The following is a 21,680-nucleotide window of genomic DNA, read 5'->3' on the forward strand; positions in this document are numbered from 1 at the left end:
AACTAAGAGGCTCCCTCTGGCCTCAATAACAAAGCTCCTGAGGTTAAATGTGCCTCAATGCTACATCCATCATGTTTCGTGCTTACCAGTTTAAAATCTGTGCACTCGGAAATCTCGAAAATATCCAACATCATAACTGCACTTCCTCTGGATGGTGTTTCACCTGAGCGTGATCTCCTTCTCTGACTTTTTGTTTCAATGAAGTCATAAATATGTGGCTGCACTTTAAGACCCCCCCCCCCCCCCCCCTCCTCCTCCTCTTCCTCCTCCGGCATTTATTTCAACGTGCATCTTGCAGCTGGACTGTGATGAGATGTGTGTTGGTTCATTGAAGGAATGAGGACTCAAATTCAAGAAGAAACATTGTTTTTATATTTCAAAAAGAATCTAGGAACATAATGGGAAAAAAAACAAACACTGGGTCTGAACATCCAGACAATTGAGATCCAAAAATACATTTTCTTAGGAAATATTAATTATATACAAAACGTAAAAATGTATATTTTAGTTTGGGCCCTTCAACAGGGTAGCCCCCATTTTAATATTTTATTAATAAAAATAAACTTTTAAATATTTAATCCACCCATAACTTCAATTGAGGCAGTTTTAACATTGAAATCAAACACGATTTCAAACAACTTAATCCGCTTTGCATTTGCATGCAACAACAACTGTACACCCTAAGTCTTGAACTTGCATAAAAAACAAAAGGCAGAAAAAAAGTCTCTGTTCAAACTTTTAAGCACGAGAGCCCTGCAGCTGCGACAGTCTCTGCTTTAAAAGTTCACTTCTCCTCCTCAGCTGCTCTTTGACTGAGAGGAGTCTCTGTTCGTCCGACTGCATGCTGTAGATGCACTCTGTCGCCTTCTTCAGGATCACCACCTTGGCCGCCTTCTCGTTGTTGGCCACCTCGGGAATCTCGTCCCGTAGCGCAAAGAAGCTCAACTTGAGCTCGTTCCTCCTCTGACGCTCCAGAACGTTATGAGTCCTTCTCTTGTCGTAGTCCTCCGTGTCCGACGTCCGGGGGCTCGAACACTTGCGGTTGCTGCTGATCTGTTTGAGGACCCTGCTGCTGCTGCTGCCGCCTCCTCCTCCTCCTCCTCCGCCTCCTCCACTGTTACTGCTGCTCTCCAGCTTCAGCCTCTTGACAGAAGGCTGCTCGTGGTGCCTCATGGATGGATGGGCGGCGTAGTTGTGCTGGTGGGTGGAGGACATGGCACCTCTTCAGCACGAGCGGGCTGGGGTGCCTGGTTTCGGTCGGGCTGGGGGTCACACCGCTTCACCGCCTGCCTCTTTTCCACAGTGACAACATCAATCTCCTCTTCCTCCTCCTCCTCTTCTTCCTCCTCCTCCTCATCATCATCCTCATCATCGTCTTCTGTAACACAGGACAGAAAGCAAAAGCGTTACATTCATGCTGCATGCAGGAGTACAAGCTCCTCTTCCACATGGCTTCACATTGCAGCCCTGGAGCTCATCTCACCGCAGCAGGACAGCATGCCTACTGCCTGCAAATCACAGGAATTAAAGCAACCATTGACCTCTTTTTATTCTAAATAGTCTTTGCACATTCAACAGAGAGAAATCCATTGCAAAAAAAAAAAGGGGTGTGACGCTCACCTGAGTCACTACAACTGCTGCTGCTGCTGCCGCTGTTGGGTGGCGTGTCCAGCCCCCAGATCTTTACTAAGCGGTGTCCCTGCACTCTGTTTGGGTGTCTCTGCCACCGGGTAGGGGAAAACCACAGATGGGTCAATGCACTCTGCAGCAGTAGTGTTCAGATCTTGCAGGTAAGCTGCTGTTTAACCTCCACGCTGCTGCAGCTGCACCGGCCGGCTCCGCGCACTCCCCCCCCCGCCGGTCGCGGATTCCTTCCGCGAGGCGTGCAGGGGAGGCGAGCCGCTCGGAGACCACCTTCTCCAGCTTGGCCGCCGCGGAGAAGCCGCTCCACATGCAGTCCTGGATGATGATGGACTTGAGGAAGGTCTGGGAGTAGTCGGCGTCGCAGATGATGCTCTGGTTGACCGCGTCGTCCCGAGGAACTCGGTCACCATCTCCAGCTGATCCGCCGTGGAGGGGAAGAGGCTTGACAGGACGGCCGGCGGCTCGGAGAGAGGGGAGGGGGTCGGCAGGAGCTCGAATTTCTTCCAGATGTCTTCGCTCGGAGCCGGAGGTTGAAGCTGCTGAGGGTAGAAATCCTCCTCCTCGTTATCGTAGTAGAAATACGGCTGCAGGGAGTCGTAGTCGTAGTCATAGTTTTTACTCGCCAAACTTGAAGTCAGCGGCATGATGTCTCTGCTGCTTGAGTCCGTATCGTGAAGCTGAGTCAAGACATAAAACAATTAGATGCTGAAGGCTTGCAGGATCAAAGCACACATTACTCCGAAGTGTAAGCAACATCACATGGTCACCTCCAAAACATCAGCCTGCGTGCACGCCTCGCATGCATGCATGCATGCACCAGTGCTGCTGCAGCAGGTGCTTAACTGGGAAATCAGGGTGCAAGAGGGGGAAAGCCCACCTTTATTAAACTGCTCCTGACGTTAAACTGACACACTTACATATTTTTAGCTTCACTAGAGTAGGAAGGTGACATGCAATCTCCAGAAACCCACTCCCTCCCCTTACCCTTACCTTTTCAAATATAAACTGACGTCCGCAGAAAAAGGGGCGAAATCAACCCAAAGCACAGAAAAAAGGGCAGGAAACTTATTCCAACACGACAGAAACATTAAATCCTTCCACGGGGGGGTGTTGCAGTCGGTTTCAGTGCGGCTGTGTCAGGCATGTATGATAGGGCTGAAAGGCAGCGTGAGAATCACAGCTGAGTGTTCTGCAAGCTGCAATAAAAACGCCGCAGTACTCCCTCTCCCCCCCCTTTGCTCCTCCTCCGCTGTATCCCTCCGCGGCGGGTTTTTTTTTTTTGCCGCGAAACACTCACCGGCCTTGAAAATCTCTCAAACGACACTTTAAATTTCAGCTCTTAACAACGAAAATAATCTTTTATCAACATGCTGTTGCTAGTTGCTAATTTGTGGAAGTTGAAACACTTGATTTAATCGGTATAGTATGTCACAAATTGTTGGGGGATCTATTTCGTTAAAGTGGGAGGGGTCATAGTAGAGTAGAGTGCCCATTGACGGGAGGCATGCACGAAATACTAATGCAAGTAGTAGTAGGAGTAGTAGTAGACAATTAGAGTTGGTTATTTCACTTATATCCCGCCTAAAATATCACAGAGCATCCCAAACTATCTGATCAGGGCTGTTTGGTGTCGTTGCACAATGTTCTTTATTTGCAATTCATCAACATGAGAGAGATTTTAGTAGCCCACTTAAAAGTCCAACTTTATGCAAAAAGTGCATTACACTTTAAAATGACAAGTTCGACATATCTCATATCAGCGTGCATGGAAACGCACTGAATGCACTGACTGCATGTTGTCAAGTTTGCATAATTTTTGAGGCAACTTCAAGGCAACGCAGCGAAATGGGTTGACAGGTGCAGCAGCAGCTTACCTTGATCTGTCTGCAGCAAACTGAGCTGGAACAGGTGAATTCGACGTGTTGTGGGCTGGTTGTTTATTTGTTTATTAGCTGTACGTGTTCCTCTGCTAACTGAGCATGCACCGCTCGGGTTTTTTTAGGTGGTGCAGATTGGCATCAATTTAACTCCAGGAAGGAAGTAATTAGAGGAATCAGATGGTAGCCCGCAGTCAGATCTCAGAGACTGTGCCCTCCTCGGCTGTGGCACAGAGGAGGGAGATGCGCAGATTCAGCGGGCTCATAGCGCCCTCTGCTGGTCCGAGTGAAGGGCTGCAAGGCTGGGACTGCAGCCAGGTAGGTGCAGGGTCAAACACAGATCAAGGTGAACATGACCTCCATGAAACATTTAGTGAGGCAGAGGTTATTGATTGACAGTAGAGTGAATCAACAGAGACTTTATTTTTAATGTGTGTAGCAGTAGAGACTGTGGAGTGGGTAAGTGGGGCTGTTTATTGGGGTTACTGGGTCACTTCATGAAAACGTATCTTAAGAGGCATTCAGTGGTTGAATACCACTTAGCAGGCAGCTTTTTGATGAAGAGGATTGTGTTTTTTTTAGTTTTGTTAAACGTAATTCAATCTGCTATAAAACATGTCAGAATCAGAAATACTTGATTATTTGTTTTTATTTGTTATACATGTTGTTGACCGGTTTTGAGCAGATTGCACAGTTACTGTAAACAACACTATTAAAAAACAAAAAACCCAAGAGAAAAGAGTTTCAGAGTCTGATGACCTTCTGTGACTTTCTGTGGTGCATTATGGGAAAGTGAGTCCTGTGTTTTGCCAGCAGGTGACAGACGAGATAAAAAACATGTTTTCTTTATGTCAGACTTAAAACATGCAGACAGGAATCTGAATTAGAAAACCACAGAAGTATAGTATAGGACATATTCTGCAAATGTCAGTATATTAGTTATATATTATATATATATTATATTAGTTTGACAAAAGAGAAAAGCACAGGGTAAAAAAAACAAAGGTGATAGAAACATTTTTTGTCTTTGACTGCACCTCTTCACATTTCATCATCTCCTGTCCTTTTCTGCTTTAAGGAGGAGAACCATCATATCTACAGTCTCTCCTGTTATCTGCTCCAAATGTTTCTTGTGATTCAGTTTCTTTTCTTTTTTTTCCTTTTTTTTTTTCATCCAGAGCTTCCGGAGACACGAGCGGAGCTTTGAGAGAGGCTGGCTTCATTTCCTCTGATAGCTGGAGCTCTGCAGAGGTCAGATTGTTTTCATTTTCTCTCTGTCATATGAAACTGCTTCTTCCACCTTTGATTGACACCGTGTATTTGGATGGATAGATGGATAGATAGTCGTGTTGTAGTTAAGACCGCGCTAACCGAGACAAAGACATACACGTACCAGAGCACCCTAAGACAAGACCAAGACCTGACATTTAGGAATCGAGACCGAGTCCAGAGACCGAAGGCAGGGTGAGACCGAGACAAATCCTCATCCTCTGTGCAGCGGGGCGTGGCACTCACTTAGCGGGAAGGCTGCGGCTGTAACCGGGGATAAAAACTGAATTATGACTCAATCAAAGTTAATTGTTCTATTAGAAAATACTTTGTTATAACAGTGATGACGTGTAAAAAACGGCCCCATCAGCTGTGGTTGATTTAAATATCCTGAGTCTGTCCTGCGTTTGTCTCGTTATTTAAGAAGAAATATCTGAAGATGATTCTCAATAATAATGATTTATGAAGGGATCCGAGGTGGAGGGGCCAAACAACAAACCTGCGTCAGGGACGCAACATGACGGGAGACGGGTGGATGGTGAGTGAGTCCAGACGCATGTCTCCATCGGTGTGGACTCTGGTGTGACCGTGTGAGGTGGACAGGACAGGGCGTGCTGTAGGAGGTCAAAGACGGACAGAGAAGCTTTGGCGTGGAGGGGTTTGTTTGTAAGTGAGGTGTCTGGTGTCAGGGCGTGGTGCGGGTGAGGATGCTGGTCTGCACTGGGAGTCCACTGATCTGATACGCAGGCGATGGACGCTAACTGATGTCTTTCCTCTCCTGACTCAGAGACTGGACGCACTGAAGCTCCAACATGTCATTTATTTCCTGCTTCTTTCGTTACCGTTCTACTGACAGCGACAGATTCTGACATAAGTGAAGAGTCAACTTTTTTCTGAAAGATTTAAATCATGTTGAATTACAAAAACAAGCAAAAAAAAGAACAAACGCCCTTTCATTCGTTCCTTCAATCAAGATTTCTTAATATCAGCAGACTTGTTTAAATGAGCGGAGGATGAGCTCCTCCTCACACAGCGAGGAAACAGTTCGGCATGACGCCTTCATAAGAGGCAGAAAATCAATATGTGCTCAGCTCGGTGGCTGAGAGGAAGCTGCCAGCGAAGCAGCCAACGATGAGACCACTGCATATCTGTCCGGCTACTCACCAACTAATTGACTCATTAATTATTGACAGTGACAGCAGACAGTTATTGAGCTGCAGCCTGTCACCGCTGCAGACGGCCTGTAGTGCGTCATGGCAACAGACTCGGTTTGATTTGATTCATATCTTTTGATGTAAACACACAAGCAACACGTCCGCTACGAGTCAACAATCAAAACGAGGCAACGCTGCGTCGAGAGCTCTCTCCCATTTCATGTTTTTGTTTTTTTTTAACTACTTTTACTCCATCTTTAAATATACAACTTATGCAGATGCAGCAAGACAAGAATATAATCCTCCCAGATAAATATAAAACTGTGCAGGGCGCTGTTACGCTGGCAGTGTGCACGCTCCGTGTACAGAGGACGACAAGAGCGGGCGACCTGGGTTTGAATCCGACTTCGAGGCTCTTTTCTTGCATCATGGTTCCTCACTCTCTCTCTCTCCCTCTCTCTCTCTCTCCCTCTCTCTCTCCCTCTCTCTCTCTCTCTCTCCCTCTCTCTCTCCCTCCCTCTCTCCCTCTCTCTCCCTCTCTCTCTCTCTCCCTCTCTCTCTCCCTCCCTCTCTCCCTCTCTCTCCCTCTCTCTCCCTCTCTCTCTCCCTCTCTCTCTCTCTCTCTCTCTCTCTCTCTCTCCCTCTCTCCCTCTCTCTCTCTCTCTCTCCCTCTCTCTCTCTCTCTCTCTCCCTCTCTCCCTCTCTCTCTCTCTCTCCCTCCCTCCCTCCCTCTCTCTCACCCTCTCTCCCTCTCTCTCCCTCTCTCTCTCCCTCCCTCTCTCTCCCTCTCTCTCCCTCTCTCTCTCCCTCCCTCTCTCTCCCTCTCTCTCTCTCTCCCTCCCTCTCTCCCTCTCTCTCCCTCTCTCTCCCTCTCTCTCTCCCTCTCTCTCTCTCTCTCTCTCTCTCTCTCTCTCCCTCTCTCCCTCCCTCCCTCTCTCTCACCCTCTCTCCCTCTCTCTCCCTCTCTCTCTCCCTCCCTCTCTCTCTCTCTCTCTCCTCTCTCTCCCTCCCTCTCTCTCTCTGAAGAAAACTAAAGATAATTTAACTTAACTTAAATCTAGTTATCAATTTAATCCCTGCACAACTTCCTGCTGCTCCATAAACAGAAACCCGACACTAAATGAAGAGCAGAGTCGAGCTTGCCCTCTCGGGTTTCAGGTTTCCAGAAGGTTCCATCTCAAACCACATTGAGATTAATCGAAGGGTGTGGTCCGTGTTAAGCCCGTCTGAGAGCATAATGATAACTGAAAGTTACCCAGATGACTGTAGCAGCATTATTGAAGGGCGTACATTCGGTTTCAGTGGTGCTGTGAAGATTCATAAATCCGTATAAAATACCCTCCATCATGAGACAGAAATAACTGTAAATTCTTCCTTTTATTTCACCGCCATGGTTGTGGAAACGTCACGTGATGTCTTTATCCATGGTCGACCAGTAACAGCATGTATGCAAAGTCATCCTTTATTTAGCTTTCTCAAAACAGACCATAAACTGATTGGTTTCATTACACAGGAGGATGACAAAGCTTGTTTATGTAAGGCCGTCCCCTCCATGTAAACATGATGTAAACATGATGTAAACATGATGTAAACATGGCTCCTTCAACAGTGCAGCTGGCTCATGCTTCTCACTCACTTACAGATGTTATATTTGATTTCTGCTGTATTTATGTGAACAATGCTTCTTCTTCAAGAGAAGGACCTTCAGACGTAAAAAAAAACAAAAATTCAATGCGCTCCTTCACACATGCAGAATCTAAAGAAAGCACCGGAGCTCATGAATAAGTTACGACAAATGTATCTCTGCACCATGTCTGCCTCATGACAGGACACAGTGCATCGACACGTTAGCCATTTTGCAGCAGAGAGGAGGTTTTGTCCTCGCTGAAATATGTGCAGACGTTACTCGGGGCATCAAATCAACATGTAAGAGTCTAAAGGTATGCTGTGAAAATTATTTCCTGTTTCCAAGTTAACAATAGGATCGGTGGTCTTTTTACGTCTGTGTTTTACTTTCTGTCATAATAACACAATACACAACAATGATACGGAAGAGTTTGGACTTTGTTGAGGTTACTTTTTGAACAGCCTTCAGTGTTCTCCATCGTTGCTGTCGCTGTATTGTCTCGTGTGAGCTGCAGGCAGCACGACATGGGACGCTCCCTGTTCTGAAAACAAGATAAACGAGCGGCGGGGAACCTGAGGAGGAACATCTGGAACAATCAAAGAGGTGTGTGATAGACGGGCGAAAGAAAAGGAAGGCTGCACTCTTGATGTTAAGAAGGTTCCCCAGCAGCAGAACAAGGCTGCAGTGACACTGTGTGATAAAGATGAATCATCACACATCTATCAGCCTAGCTGCTGTTGGTTCCTCCTTCTGCAGCTTGTTAAATGACTCAGATGACATTATTATGTTCCTTAAGTGACAGCTCAGAAGAACAGTGTAAAATCCCCCGAACTGAAATGTAACATATCTGAATCCTGTGTTATTTGTTGGTCCAGACTGACACTTCCCTCACCCTCACTTTGTGCCTTTGTGCAGTGCTATAAGATCTCACAATCAAACACATTAGAATACCTTCTGTAAACATTTTTAGTAACATCATGTGGCTAAAAAAAAAAAAAAGTGAAATTATTGCCCAACATAATGTCCAAAGGTCATCAAAACAAGACAATACTAAAAGCTTGTCTGATTTGGCGCCCCCTTGTGGACAAAGCAGAATTTCTCGTCTCTTTGCTGATCATGTCCAGTACATGATTTGGTGTTTTCTGAAAAATGATCCCAGCATGCTTTCCTTTAACAGTCTCTCATTGTGAATGTTTGCTGTGGAAAACGGAGGGAGAACATTATTTCTTTTCCCCTGCATGCTGTGTATGTTCAGTTACATTCAAAATAACAAAGATAAGAGAGCTGAACAAACACCTATAGCTGTGGGAGTGTCACCCACCTGGGGGAGGGGCTACTGCCCTTTGTGATGTCATGAAGGGAAAATCTCCAAATGGCCTGTTTGAGCACACATTTTCTGAAAAGTGGAGCAGGCAGAAGACGGAGAGGATGGACTCTTCTCATATCGGAGGGTTTGTAAAGACTAGAGACGGATGTTAATATGCACAATATGTGACCTTTAAAAGTAGAGGAGTCCAATGGGCTGCATCATGAGGTCACATCACAACAACTGACAACTGAAGTTTTACTATAAGAGAGTGAAAATGACCTTAATGGATCAGATCTAAATTTCACACAGGATGCTCTGTTTTTTATAAGGAGCTGACGTTCCTTTAAATGGCCACTAGAGGGCGTTATGTCTCACCTGGAATATTTCTTTGGTCAAGAGAGAGAGAGTAATGAAAATCCTACTTGTTTTCATGCCATACATGCAAACTAATACTGTGTTTTTGTTTGTCATTGTGATCAAGCTGAACAATATAGACATTATAAAAATGCTAAAAACAAACCAGTATAAAGTGGAATTCTAGCTCAAAAACACAAACAAAACAACATCGCTGTATTCAAACGTCACTGTGTAATGAATGTTCCCTGGGTTTTTTTTAACAATCTAGGAAACTTGTAAACACTTTTCCAAGTCATGAAAATCAGAAAACCAGAATTGAACATGTCAGTACCGGAGCTCTCATCCAAAAAGGCCACACGCCTCCTGAAGAACGAAGGTCACTACCACACTGCACATGCATCCTTCTTCTACACACATATCTTCATCTGAGCTCCTTGATGCTGCAGCACACACGCTGTTATTAAAGCACATTTATAAAGGATGCCTGGGAATCACTGCAGCATTGTTGTCCAAAAACCACACCCAAAAAATGAGCAGTAGCACTCCCAGTTAGATAAATGCTGCACTAAACACACTTCTGCGCTTGTAAAAAAAAAAGCAACAACAGCTTGTTAAAGTCAACTGTAAAATTTGAAAAAGAAAACCACCTCTGTTACTGAGAAGCCTGGGCTGTTTGTTATTTAACAATCCTGACATTGTGGAGGAGTTATGTTGTGACTTTATAACTCACAGAGTGTCCTTGCAGGTTTGCAGGATCTTTTGGTAAACATCTGACTTTGGTTACAGCAGCCAGGGAGAGGCATGCCTGCTCGTGAAAGGTTGAGTCGACTGTTAAATCCGCCACAGAAGCTCCCTGAGGCACGAACAAACAACTCACTGAACATTTCACTCCGAGATCTTTACACGGCAACTCTGGCATGTTTGCATGCCGTGTTGACTGTAAACAGAATTTCTGCATACCTGGATGTGTGTAAAAGGACAGAAGAGATAGTAGTATGCTCTCTCATATACAAACTATGTGTTGGGATTCCTGGTTTTTCACGGCCTTGACTTGATTCCAGATGTTGTTTCTTACATATTTGCCTTTTTGTACACTTTTTTTATTTTTTTTATTTTTTTTCCCCCTCATATCTATTTATCCTTTTTTTTAATTCCATATTTTGTTGGCGCACTTTTTGGCATCTGCACTTCTAGTTATGCATGAACTTGTCCCAGTAATTTCCCCTGTGCAATAATAATACATCTTACTGAGAAGTGCACACACTCGATATTGGCTGACAGACATCAGCTTGAATTTCCCTCGGGATCAATAAAGTATCTATCTATCTATCTATCTATCTATCTATCTATCTATCTATCTATCTATCTATCTATCTATCTATCTATCTATCTATCTATCTATCTATCTATCTATCTATCTATCTATCTATCTATCTATCTATCAGCTCATCAGCATGAGCAGGTGTCAGTAGCTGATGTTTCAAATCATTTGATTACAGACATGTAGTAACACTTAACTGCTGATTCAGAGACGAGGGTTCTCATTGGCCAGATGGAGTCACCTGTTGGAAAAACTTGTTTTCTTTGACAAACTTAAAAATGAAACAAACATCAGAATCATCAATCGAGTAAATTGTAGTTTCTAACATCAGTATCTGCATCGGTGCACATGGACTTTTTATGAACCTCTTCAAAACAATGTTTATTTCTGGTGTAAACTCAACCTTTCAATTAAATAGGATGTGCATATATTTGTGATTGACATATATTAAACAATAAAAAAAAACCATACCTGACCAGTAAGTAAATCTTTTCGACCAGCGTGTCATAATGAGCGTACTCTCTGATGTTTCCTTCTTTACAACAAGCTGAAACACGCTGGTCTAATAAAGTTCTTCTTTGTAACTACTAAATCTTGCTGGATTTAAAAAAAAAAAAAAAAAAAAAATTCTTCAAACCTTTCACCCAAGTTGTGCCAAATATAACCTCTGCTTCTATAAAACTAAAAACATCAACATTTAAAGTGACTGAGAGATCCTGCAGAAGTTCACCTTATTGAGTTTTGTAGTTTGCAGATGTGTGTATGCACGTGTATTGTTTGTTTTGTCTTTCTCGGATTGCAGAAATGCATCAAATTAAGCATGTCAGGGACACTTCGTCCGCCAGGGGGCAGCCTTTCACGTAGTGCTCTATTTAAATCATAGTTATTCTGAATGTGTCTTTGAAAAAAGAGACTGGACACGAGACAAAACGTACAGACATGTCCGGGAAAACTATTCTCAGGAGACATTTATGTAACATTAAAGGACTTTGTGGGTTCCCCCCCCCCCCCCCCCCCCCCTACTTCAGCTGCATACAGTTTGACTCTGATAGTGAGCACCAGGGTCCAGCCACATGTGTGCTATTTTTGGTGGCTTGTGTATTTTAAAACCAGCATGTGCATTTCTTCCCGATGACAATGCACGCGCAGGACAAAGCTGCTTCATTGTCTCTGCTCTGATGTAAACACACAGTGGGCACTTTCGTGTGTTGTGTTGTGTTGTGTACATGCGTTTCAAAAATAACAGCCGGGTTTCGGCTCGGTGGTGACGTCACGCTCGGGATGCCAGGGCAGGCCAACGTGAGAGCACAGTTTGGTTGCAGCCTCGGGGAGTGTCGACATAAGAACCGGGACTGCGCAGCGCACAGGCGCAGACAGTCAGTGAGTCAGACAGACAGACAGACAAACGCGGGGCTGGAAAAACTAATCCAACCTTTTCGAGATTATCTGTCCTCTAACGGAGACACAGCGGGACGCTTCGTCTCTCTCGCGATTTCGGCGCTGTTTGGTGTTACCGTGAGCCCGCTCGCCCCCCCCCCCCTCCTCCCAACACCACCTCCAACAAACCCCTTGATGATGATTTGGGAGGAAGATGCGCTGGTCTGAAATTTCCGCTGACCTTCGCCTCGGCTCAGCAGCATCGTGCAAACATCGTGACGCGCCGCCGCTCGCCTCCTCCACCTCGACAAACAACACAGGTGCTCCAACACCTTCCTCTTTTTTTTTTTTTAGCTGCTAATCTTTAATTTTCCTTTTCAATCAATCAAGACCGAGGCAGATGCCCCTCGCTCTGTCATCCCGGCTTGTACTATGGTGGAGTTTCCATCCCTCATTCCTTACTGGCCTCTCATCCGCTTTCTGGTGCCTTTGGCGATCACCAATGTTGCCATCGACCTGGGAGAACAGGTAAGCTCTTTTTTATTATTATTATTATTTGCAGCTCAATTGCACAAACCACTCCACTCCACTAGCAGATGCTAACTGCTTTAACTGTGTATGATTCATATTCTCTGTGGGGATTATCAGAGCATGCATGCGTGCTGCTGCAGCCACCGAGCATCCAGAAAACACCGACACACTCTCTGCAGACTGACAGCCAACATGTCGACCCCTTTTCTTCAGTCAAAGACGGCTTGTTGTGTTGCAGCTACAGCTAGCTTAACAGGAAGAGGCTGTGAAGGAGGTTTCCATAGGTAGGGTATATACATTATTTAGGAGGAGAGGTGACTGTTTAACCCTTTACGCAGGGAGAAAACAGAGGCCTTGTTTGTTTTTCTGTCACCGAGCACAGCTGCGGATTTTTTAGCTCAATGCATCATCAAGCAGCCCACCCTGTGGAAACACTGTACTCTCTTCCTGTGGCACATTCAGTCTTTTGTTGAATCAGTACATCTGACTCGAGGCCTTGTTTGGACATGATGGCGTCTTCTCCCTGTGATTCTCACATTTCCCAGCTTGTACATTTCCTCTTCCTCCTTTTTTTTTTTTTTTTTTTGGTCAGACATATGACTAATGTGATGGCTGCCATCTCCCAAGAGACACCGAGCAGATAGTGTGAGTCAAAAAAAAGAAAAAGAAACCCACATTGTGACTTGGAGATGTTAGGATTAAGCTTATGTAATGGCTCTGTTAGCTGGTATAAATAGCACACAGTCCTGCAGAGGAAAAGGACAGCTGTAGTAGTTTTTTACTGAATGGAACTAAATGAAGAGGAAGTGTTGCGGATGCTTCCCGTGCAGACGAGCTAAAGGTCTATTTCTTTATTGTGCCTGTTAAGCTTTTTATTTTTTTATATCTAGAGCTGCAGTGGAACGTCGTCTGCCACCTGATCAGAGATAAAGTTAGGCTAAGTCATGTGAGCTGGCCTCACTGCGATGATTAACTCCTCTTCCCCCCTTCCTCTCTCTGTGATTTTCCTTTCCAGGCGCTCAACAGGGGCATAGCCACAGTCAAAGAGGATGCGGTGGAAATGCTGGCCAGCTACGGCCTGGCCTACTCCCTGATGAAGTTCTTCACCGGGCCCATGAGCGACTTCAAGAATGTGGGCTTGGTGTTTGTCAACAGCAAGCGGGACCGGAGGAAGGCGGTGCTCTGCATGGCGACGGCCGGCGCCATCGCATTCGTGCTTCACATCTTGATAGGTGTGTGGTAGCGTGATGACATCCTCTGCTTAAACCACATCCTGTAAAAAAAAAAGAAAAGAAGAGTGTTTGTGGCGACGCTTCATTTTTGTAACTGCTGCACACCAATGAAAATAAGAGAAATCTTCTTCTTCTTCTTCTTTTCTTCCAGCCTACACAGATTTAGGGTACTACATTATTAACAAGCTCCACCATGTGGATGAATCTGTGGGGCAGAAGACGAGAAAGGCGTTCTTATACCTGGCGGCGTTCCCTGTGCTGGACGCCATGGTGAGTTTACGCTACATCCGGATTATTCTCCATGCAAAGCGTGGATTTAAAACACACCTGACCTAGAAATAGCACATTTTTTAAAAATCCTCTGACGGTGCGAGTGAAAGTGCATTCCCCTGCTCAGCCTGTCATCCAGCTGCGGTTCGAGGAAAACGGCCAACATGGAAGCTTTTGTCTCGAGGCTAACGTCTCTGTTCATTGTTCCGTTTTTTGAAGGCGTGGATTCACGCGGGGATACTTCTCAAGAACAAATACAGCGTGATCGTGGGCTCGGCCTCCATCTCTGATGTTGTGGCGCAGGTAATGAGAACCATCACTTCCTGTTTCTGGCGTGCTGAACGTGTTGCAGGCCGTGCCGTGTTTAAGTTCAGTTCTCTTTCTTCCTCGCAGATCGTCTTCGTGGCCATCCTCCTCCACAGCAACCTGGAATGTGTGGAGCCTTTACTCATCCCGATCCTCTCCCTGTATATGGGTGCCTTGGTACGCTTCAGCATCGTCGGCCTAGGTTACTACTGTAACATTCACGACAACATCCCAGACTCCAGTGGACTTGATGTCGGAGTGAGTGCTGCCTGTTTTTTTGTCCGATGATGAATTAAGAAGCAGAGGAGTTGTTGTTCTAGTCTCACATATTCCTGACTCATTGTGTGTTCACCCCTGCAGGGCGACGCCACCATCAAAAAGATGCTGAGCTTCTGGTGGCCTCTGGCTCTCATCCTGGCCACTCAGCGCATCAGCCGACCCATCGTCAACCTCTTTGTGTCTCGTGACCTCAAAGGGACCTCTGACGCCACAGAGGTGAGTTCAAATCATCAAATAAGTCTCTGCTGTTTTTTTGTTGTCGCAGGGACTAAATGTCATGCAGACAAAGACCCAGAACAGACAACCTGCTTTAAGGGATTTTACACAAATGATGTTGGGTGCATTTCATGGGCGTGTGTTTTCTGGGTCAGCTGATTTTTATGCGAGTGCGTCGACAAATTCACATCTCAGCTGTGACCAGATAACATGTCTCTCTACAGGAATTACAAGGACGAGGAAGCGAAAACATCTCGAGTTTGTTTTTAAGTGGAAAACCTGCTCCGTGTGTCGGCGAACAGGCCGACCGACTTGTCACTTGTTTGAAGAACGGCCTGTCCTGGACGTGTTTATCTGTCTCGAGTTGTTTTTCTTTTTTAAAGCGTATGTGACACCAAGCAGTCGATCCCACACGAGGTCATTCAGTCAGCTGGCTCGCTGTGTCGGGTGTGTTGATCAACACTACATGTCTGTGCTTGCTGACATGTTACCCTCTGATTTCTGATTATCATAAGAGCGAAGAGATCCTCTTTTTTTTTATCAGGTTGATTTCCTCCTTTAGGCATAACGAAGGCTCAGTCAGCTGCTCTCTGCTCCTGTAAATCCCCGATTGTCGGACATGTTTACATTTCTTCATCGTACCCGTGGAGCGGCCTCAAACGGCTGATTCAACGAGCTTTCACACGCCGACTTAAAAAAAAGTCAGCTGACTGATTTCTCCCTCAAGTTCTGAACTGTCAGATGCTCGCAGTCTCCCCTCTGGAGCATTCTGGCTTTCAGAGACCCTCACTGCTAGAGACAATACAAAGCTGTTTACCAGAATGAGCTGGACATGCCAGGGGGTTTGGGGGGGTTTGGGGGGGGGGGGATTCACAGCGTTCACGTGGAGTTCAGGACGCGATCACAGCGAGTGAAAGCATACGCACATGTCCCTGCGTAAAGATGGACACCGGCTGCTGTTGTGTTGGACACAATTAACAAAGCTGCGTGCACTTAGCCAATCAGAAACGAGTAAAAAAAACAACATGTCTGGGAAAGCGGCGTGTGCTGCTTTCATGTTGCTATTTTTACACAGGTTCTTAATGTAGCCGTGTGATCTCAGCGTGCTGTTGTTACATGTGCTGTGTCTTTGTCATTCCAGGCCGTGGCCGTCCTCACAGCCACATACCCCGTGGGTCACATGCCGTACGGCTGGCTAACTGAGCTCAGAGCAGTGTACCCGGCCTTCGACAAGGTAACGCAGAGCGCCCCCTGCTGGCTGATCCTGCTCCTGTTTGCTTCAGTGATGAAAGTTGCTCTCTTTAACTTTTCTCTCTCTCTCTCTCACAGAACAATCCCAGCAACAAGCTGATCGCCGGAACTCCTGTCAACAAATCCCACATTAAGAAGTTTACCTTCTGCTGTCTGGCCCTGTCACTCACGGTAAGATGGTGATGATGATGATGATGCATATTTCTGCCTTATTTTTTTTTTCTAAATTACATAAATTATTGGGCAAAAGTGTGGAAAACAAAATCATGAGTCCTCACTGCGTTTATACTGGTTAGGTCTTTAAAAACGTGTTTATTTTGTGATGTAAGTAAACGAATCAATCAGCTTTGGATCTGGGGAAAATGTCGCTTTTAGTTCGCTCTGCTGTTTTAGTTTTTTTTCTCGTAATAAGAAAAAGGCGCGTTTCTTCTCGGGTCGTTAAAGCTCCTGTGTGTGTTGATCATGGCGCCCCCCTGTGGACGGAGCCGTGACCTTGTTGCTGTTCTCCTGACACTCTGCAGACCCTGCAGCTGAAGGTTTCGACACAAGTCGTCCGTTTTCTCTTTTGCTTTTGCAAGTTTAGTGTCACATGCAGGAGCTTTAAGTGTCACACAAACATTCGGACCTTGGTCACCTCAGGTGTCAGCTGTCCTGCAGCAGTGGTCCGCTCCACATAACAAACAACACGTCCGACTGTTTGTTTCTGCACACTCGACTCTGTGCAACAAGACAAACAAGGAAAAAAACAAACATGCAAAAGCTGTATGCAAAAACATCTCAACTAAAACAGTGTTTACCCTTTTCAAATCCTGTTTGTGACAGATGGAGAGATAGAGTAAGTGGGTGAGGGTTCAGCTCTGTCACTGACGCAACCAGCCCAGAGTTATGCACAAACCTGTTTTACATTGTTCTGCGTGGCTCGCCAAAGGCAATGCTGTCCGATGTTTGTTTTTGTTGTTTTTCCCCTAAATCAGAAATACTGACGGAGGGGCAACGTAAAGAAAACGTGAAAACTTGATTTTAATTTGATGGTGCACAGCTTGGTTGCAGGCGTACTGAATGTACTTTTCCTTCGCCATCCTGTCGTGGTTTCAGGTTGCAGAGAGGAGACGCGTTAGGGTGGAATTTGTGAAGAGGCTAAGGGTCCCCCCCCCCCAAACACTCGTACCCTTAATAAAACAGGCCCTCACATACAACCTATCAGTTAGCACATTCCTAACGCCCCATGCAGCTCAGTAATGAGCACTGTTACATGACATTATGTTAACGGCTGCAGAGTGTTTTCCTGTTTCAGCAGCTCATTTGGAAAATGATGCAGAAGAGGACGATCTCTCTATAAACAGAGTTCCCATCGACCTACCATTAATTAAACAACGCAAAATGTACGTCTGTTATGTTGGAAGAAGAAGAAGAAGAGAGAAAAAAAAAAGGAGGTGGTTGTGTTGCACAAGTAAATCTTCTCAACAGGCTGAGTAAGAAAAACAGGAAGTTAGTGGCCTTGGTTGGTTGTGATGGGAGGAGGAGGAGGAGGAGGAGGAGGAGGAGACTGGCACACCAGATGTGGATCCCAGAGCTGTAAACATGTGTGTGTGTGAGGGTGTGTGCAGGCGGAAAGGTACGGCCTGTGAACCTCGTGTCGGGGCTTGTTCTAGTTACAGCACAAAGGGGGAAGAGAGTACATGATGAAAAACAAGCAGAGAAAGTGGACACAGTGTGTTTGAGAAAAGGAACATGGTGGTGAACGCCGGCCGCACACACACACACACACACGAGTCATGAGCCTCCATCGTGCTCACACGGTGACACACAGTGAGCTCATCACTCACAGGTAATCTGCTCCTGTGATCTGGTTCAGGGGGGGAAAACCACATCAGTCTCCTCAAGATGAGTGAGATGGTAAAAATGTTGATGACGAAACGACGACGGTGACTCGAGGTGTGTTTGAGTGTCTTCACTTCTCACCTTCCCTTATTTGCTCTCAACAGAAGAACAGCTTCCAGTCCAGCGTGAATAATTTAACATTTATACAGTTTTCGTCTGAAGCTCGGAGGCTGGAAGTGCTGCAGTCGTGATGTGATGAAGACTCGATGTGCTGCCACAGTTTGAGCTCCGCACACTGCACGCCGATCCTCCGATCTGATCAGAGTCGTCGATGAAAAGAGCGAGCGTCGGGAGTTCACTTCATGTGAATGTCGTCGAGGTGCTCGATTTCTTGCGGACTTGTCGGAGGTTTTTTTACGTGCAGCGCTCGGGGGAGGAGGAAGTGATGAGTCGCTCTCTGGGCAGATCTTCTCTCCCCGAACACTCGGCATGTTTTTCGACTTAAATGTATGTTTGTGCTGGCGGTCTCTGAGGTCGTTTACGCAGCGGTGCAGAGAGCTACCGTCCATTTAATAAGCGCCAAACAAACGTTTAAACACATGGATGTTATTGGAGCTCAGATCGGACATTATTACCCCGTTCAACACTCCCCGTCCCCGATGTGCTCTGAATCCGGTCAAAGCTTTGGTGTTGCACGTGCCCCGGCCACGCTCGCCTCTAGAAACAATAACATTGTGTGCCATGTGTTTCATGTGAGCTTCAAAGGGACCACGCTCCATCTGAAACCCCTCCAGTTAATGAACTAATGAAATGTAATGAGGCGCGCCGGGCGGCTCCATTGTGCTGCAGTGGAAGCAGAAGTGAATTGTCTTTTTTTTTGTTTTTGTTTTTTTGTTCGTTTTCGGGTCCAGCTTTGCTTCGTGGTGTTTTGGACGCCTCACATATCAGAGAAGATCCTGGTCGATGTCATCGGAGTGGACTACAACTTCGCCGAGCTGTGTGTGGTCCCGCTCCGGATCTTCTCCTTTTTCCCTCTGCCAGGTACCACACACACACACACACACACACGCGCGCGCACACGCACACACACACACACACTTCATGTTTTGTAGCTGGATGATTTTCCTTCCTGCTGTGGCTTTAATCGGGGTGAAGCTTCAACAGTGGGGTGATGTTTCCACTTTGTGTGTGTGTGTGTGTGTGTGTGTGTGTGTGTGTGTGTTTGCAGTGACTGTTCGGGCTCATTTGACTGGATGGCTCATGACCCTGAAAAAGACCTTTGTGCTGGCCCCCAGCTCGGTTCTCCGCATCATTGTGCTCATCACCAGTCTCGTTGTGCTGCCTTATATGGGGTAAGTCAACACTTCAGAGAGCAGCGTCGGGGTCACAAAGGTCAGCTGTGACTCAGGCCTGCTCTGTCATTACAAACAGCACACTGTGTCATTTGTGTGTTGTTTTTTTTTTTTTTAATTCGTGAAAAGATCAAACATCTCCAAAGCTTCTGAAACACAAAACAGGGTTGAAGGAAACGCTCTCCTTTTTGTTTCAGGGTTCACGGGGCCACGCTCGGGGTCGGATCCCTCCTGGCCGGCTTCATAGGGGAGTCGACAATGGTTGCCATAGCAGCCTGCTATGTTTATCGACAACAGGTGAGCGCACCTGGGGTCGTTTCAAACGCCTCATTCAGGGCTTTTCTGTAAATCACAGCTGCTTTTTTTTTTTTAAAACCAGGTGTGACCCGCTCTCAGGACGATCGAGCCGCGTTCGAATAAAAGAGAGAGAGAGAGAGAGAGAGAGAGAGAGCTCGTACTCATCTCATTCTGATTTATCTCCACACAGTTGGTGTTCGACTGATCGAATCTTCCAGTCTGTAAAGAGACGTTCTCTTTGTCAGGACTTTATTTTGATGTTTGTTTTATAGACTCCACTGATGTCGGTGCACATAGTGACATATTTATCAGAATGAGAAGATTCAGCGCTCACAAAGAGACAGAAGTACTTCCTGTTTTTTATTGAATGACGTTCTCAAACAAACCGCGTGGCTTCATCACGTGTTCATGTTTTCCTTCCATCACCTGAACAAAGAGATGAGGACTGACTGCCGTGCACAGAGCGTCCACTCTCTGTGATCGTAATAATAAGAATGTTCAACTTCAAATGTGAATCAGTAAACGAATTGACTGGCGAACAGTCCGGGGTGCTCGCCGCCTCTCGCCCTGCTGACTGCTGGGATTTAACGATCTATAAATAAGGTGTTAATGAAGGAGCTTTAGAGCTGCTGGTAGGCGGATTGTCTTCTGGCAGCGCACAGCCGGCTTCTTCCTCTCGTTTCAGTCTCTATGCTAAGCTAACAGGCGGCTAATCATTCAACCTTTTTAATAAGAGGCGTCGCTTTCCTTCACCTCTTCATCCAACTCTCCTCTCAACTAAAGCGTCTTGACCAAAATGATCCTGCTCATAATCAGAGGCACGTGTGCACACACATCCTCGCTCCGAAGAGTCCCACGCGTCCTCGCACGAGAACAGCAAAAGAGAAAAACACCCGAGTACATTTTTTTTTCAAATATTTGTGTTCTTAAAGTTTTCAGTTTGAGCAGCCACACCTCGTATTCAGCTCCTAAATGTTTTCCATTAACTTCCAATTTAGAGATTTACTGTAATCCGAGCCAGATCTTTAAAATATTCCAATCTGCGAGGAGTGAGTGCTAATCAGCAGAAACCTAATCTGATGAGGTTAGCATGTTCTTTAGGCTGATTAATGCTTCAGCTAAATACTCATGTTTTTTTTTAATTTATTTTTTTTATTAAGGGTTAGAAAAGAAGACCGATGGTCTCAGTGCAAGCTCTTATTTTTCAGCAGCTCTTAACGGCGCTGAACATTTCTGTCTTCTGCGTTCAGAAAAACAACGAGATGTCCAACGAGCTGGTGGTGGAAGGCGAGGACGCGGCCCCGATGAGCGAGGTGTGCGTCAGGACTCAGATGGACGCCATCGAGGAGCTCCAGGAGGAGGAGGAGCAGGAGTGAGCGCTGACGGGCCGAGGACGGGGGAAGGGGGGGTGAAAAAGCCCCGACCTCTACGTGGAACTTGAGCTGAAGAGGAGAGAGAGCGCTGGGTGAAGACGGTGAGGAGCGGAGGATGGTTTGGTTTCTGCAGAGGGACTGAACTTTGGATCGGAGACGCCGGACCCTGCACATCATTTAAACGCACACTGTAAAGAAAGCCATGCACCTCCAAGTGTTCATCCATCAGAGTAAATAACTTTGTCTTCCGACCTTCAACACATCAACCGTTGTATTAACCAGTCACGTGTCTGCTGGTCAACAAGGGACATCGACGCAGGAGAACTTTTCCTCCTCCGCAGCATCAAGAATGAAACGTCTGTCGAGTGGTGGTGGAGTTGCCAAAATACAGAGTTGATCACTTAATGTTCTTTTATCAGGATGAAGCAGCAAGGCGTTGCTTGAATTCAAATATAGACATGTTGTGGGACTTGTTGGGTTGTGCAATCGTATTTTACATACCATGGTGTACAGATTCTTGTTGTTTTATATAGGTGATGCAATGTGTATATTTAATGCCCAGAGGGGTCAGGAACCCTTCCATATATCATCGCGTGTTACAGAAAACAGTTCTGACTGTTCACTTTCCATGCAGTCTGGGAGTCCATTTACTTCTTCTGTTTGGCCAAGCATTTTCCTAGTAGTATTCAGATCGTCTTATGTCCTGTATATACTGTATAGGCATTCTTATTTGGCGAATAAATTGCTTTATTATGAACCTTTTTGTTTTGTCGAAATCCGATTTAATGTGGTCGTTGTTTATCCTTCTGCTGTATGC

The 21,680-nt window shown here is 45.8% G+C and overlaps 2 protein-coding genes across 3 annotated transcripts; one reads left to right on the forward strand and one right to left on the reverse strand.

The window, feature by feature from the left end:
- Nucleotides 1–349: 349 nt before the first annotated feature.
- On the reverse strand, nucleotides 350–2,868 carry myca (MYC proto-oncogene, bHLH transcription factor a). The gene is given in 10 exon segments (XM_079360759.1): nucleotides 350–1,209; nucleotides 1,211–1,267; nucleotides 1,269–1,378; nucleotides 1,621–1,675; nucleotides 1,677–1,799; nucleotides 1,801–2,036; nucleotides 2,039–2,095; nucleotides 2,098–2,122; nucleotides 2,124–2,321; nucleotides 2,635–2,868. Coding segments are annotated over 9 exon segments (1,299 nt in total). The 5' UTR covers nucleotides 2,289–2,321; nucleotides 2,635–2,868; the 3' UTR covers nucleotides 350–738.
- A 9,091-nt stretch (nucleotides 2,869–11,959) lies between these two features.
- On the forward strand, nucleotides 11,960–21,624 carry ankha (ANKH inorganic pyrophosphate transport regulator a). Of its 2 annotated transcripts, XM_079361169.1 has the most exons (12): nucleotides 11,960–12,463; nucleotides 13,482–13,698; nucleotides 13,850–13,968; nucleotides 14,188–14,271; nucleotides 14,362–14,532; nucleotides 14,635–14,769; nucleotides 15,911–16,003; nucleotides 16,099–16,191; nucleotides 18,753–18,882; nucleotides 19,070–19,193; nucleotides 19,391–19,490; nucleotides 20,741–21,624. In XM_079361169.1, exons 1-12 carry the CDS (start codon nucleotides 12,368–12,370, stop codon nucleotides 20,864–20,866), a joined length of 1,488 nt encoding a protein of 495 aa, XP_079217295.1. In that variant the 5' UTR covers nucleotides 11,960–12,367; the 3' UTR covers nucleotides 20,867–21,624. The 2 variants fall into 2 exon arrangements, with proteins under 2 accessions (XP_079217295.1, XP_079217294.1); XM_079361168.1 differs by having other exon boundaries at nucleotides 14,188–14,532.
- The last annotated feature ends 56 nt before the right edge of the window (nucleotides 21,625–21,680 follow it).

Source organism: Symphodus melops (assembly GCF_947650265.1).
Source record: "Symphodus melops genome assembly, chromosome: 14".
Classification (NCBI taxonomy): domain Eukaryota; kingdom Metazoa; phylum Chordata; class Actinopteri; order Labriformes; family Labridae; genus Symphodus; species Symphodus melops.

Bases quoted from the DNA above. Each gene is read 5' to 3' on its own strand.
- ankha (XM_079361168.1), top strand. From the start codon at position 12,368: ATGGTGGAGTTTCCATCCCTCATTCCTTACTGGCCTCTCATCCGCTTT. The intron at 13,699-13,849 runs GTGTGTGGTAGC...CTTTTCTTCCAG, and splicing joins CGTGCTTCACATCTTGATAG to CCTACACAGATTTAGGGTAC. The intron at 19,194-19,390 runs GTAAGTCAACAC...TTTTTGTTTCAG, and splicing joins GTTGTGCTGCCTTATATGGG to GGTTCACGGGGCCACGCTCG.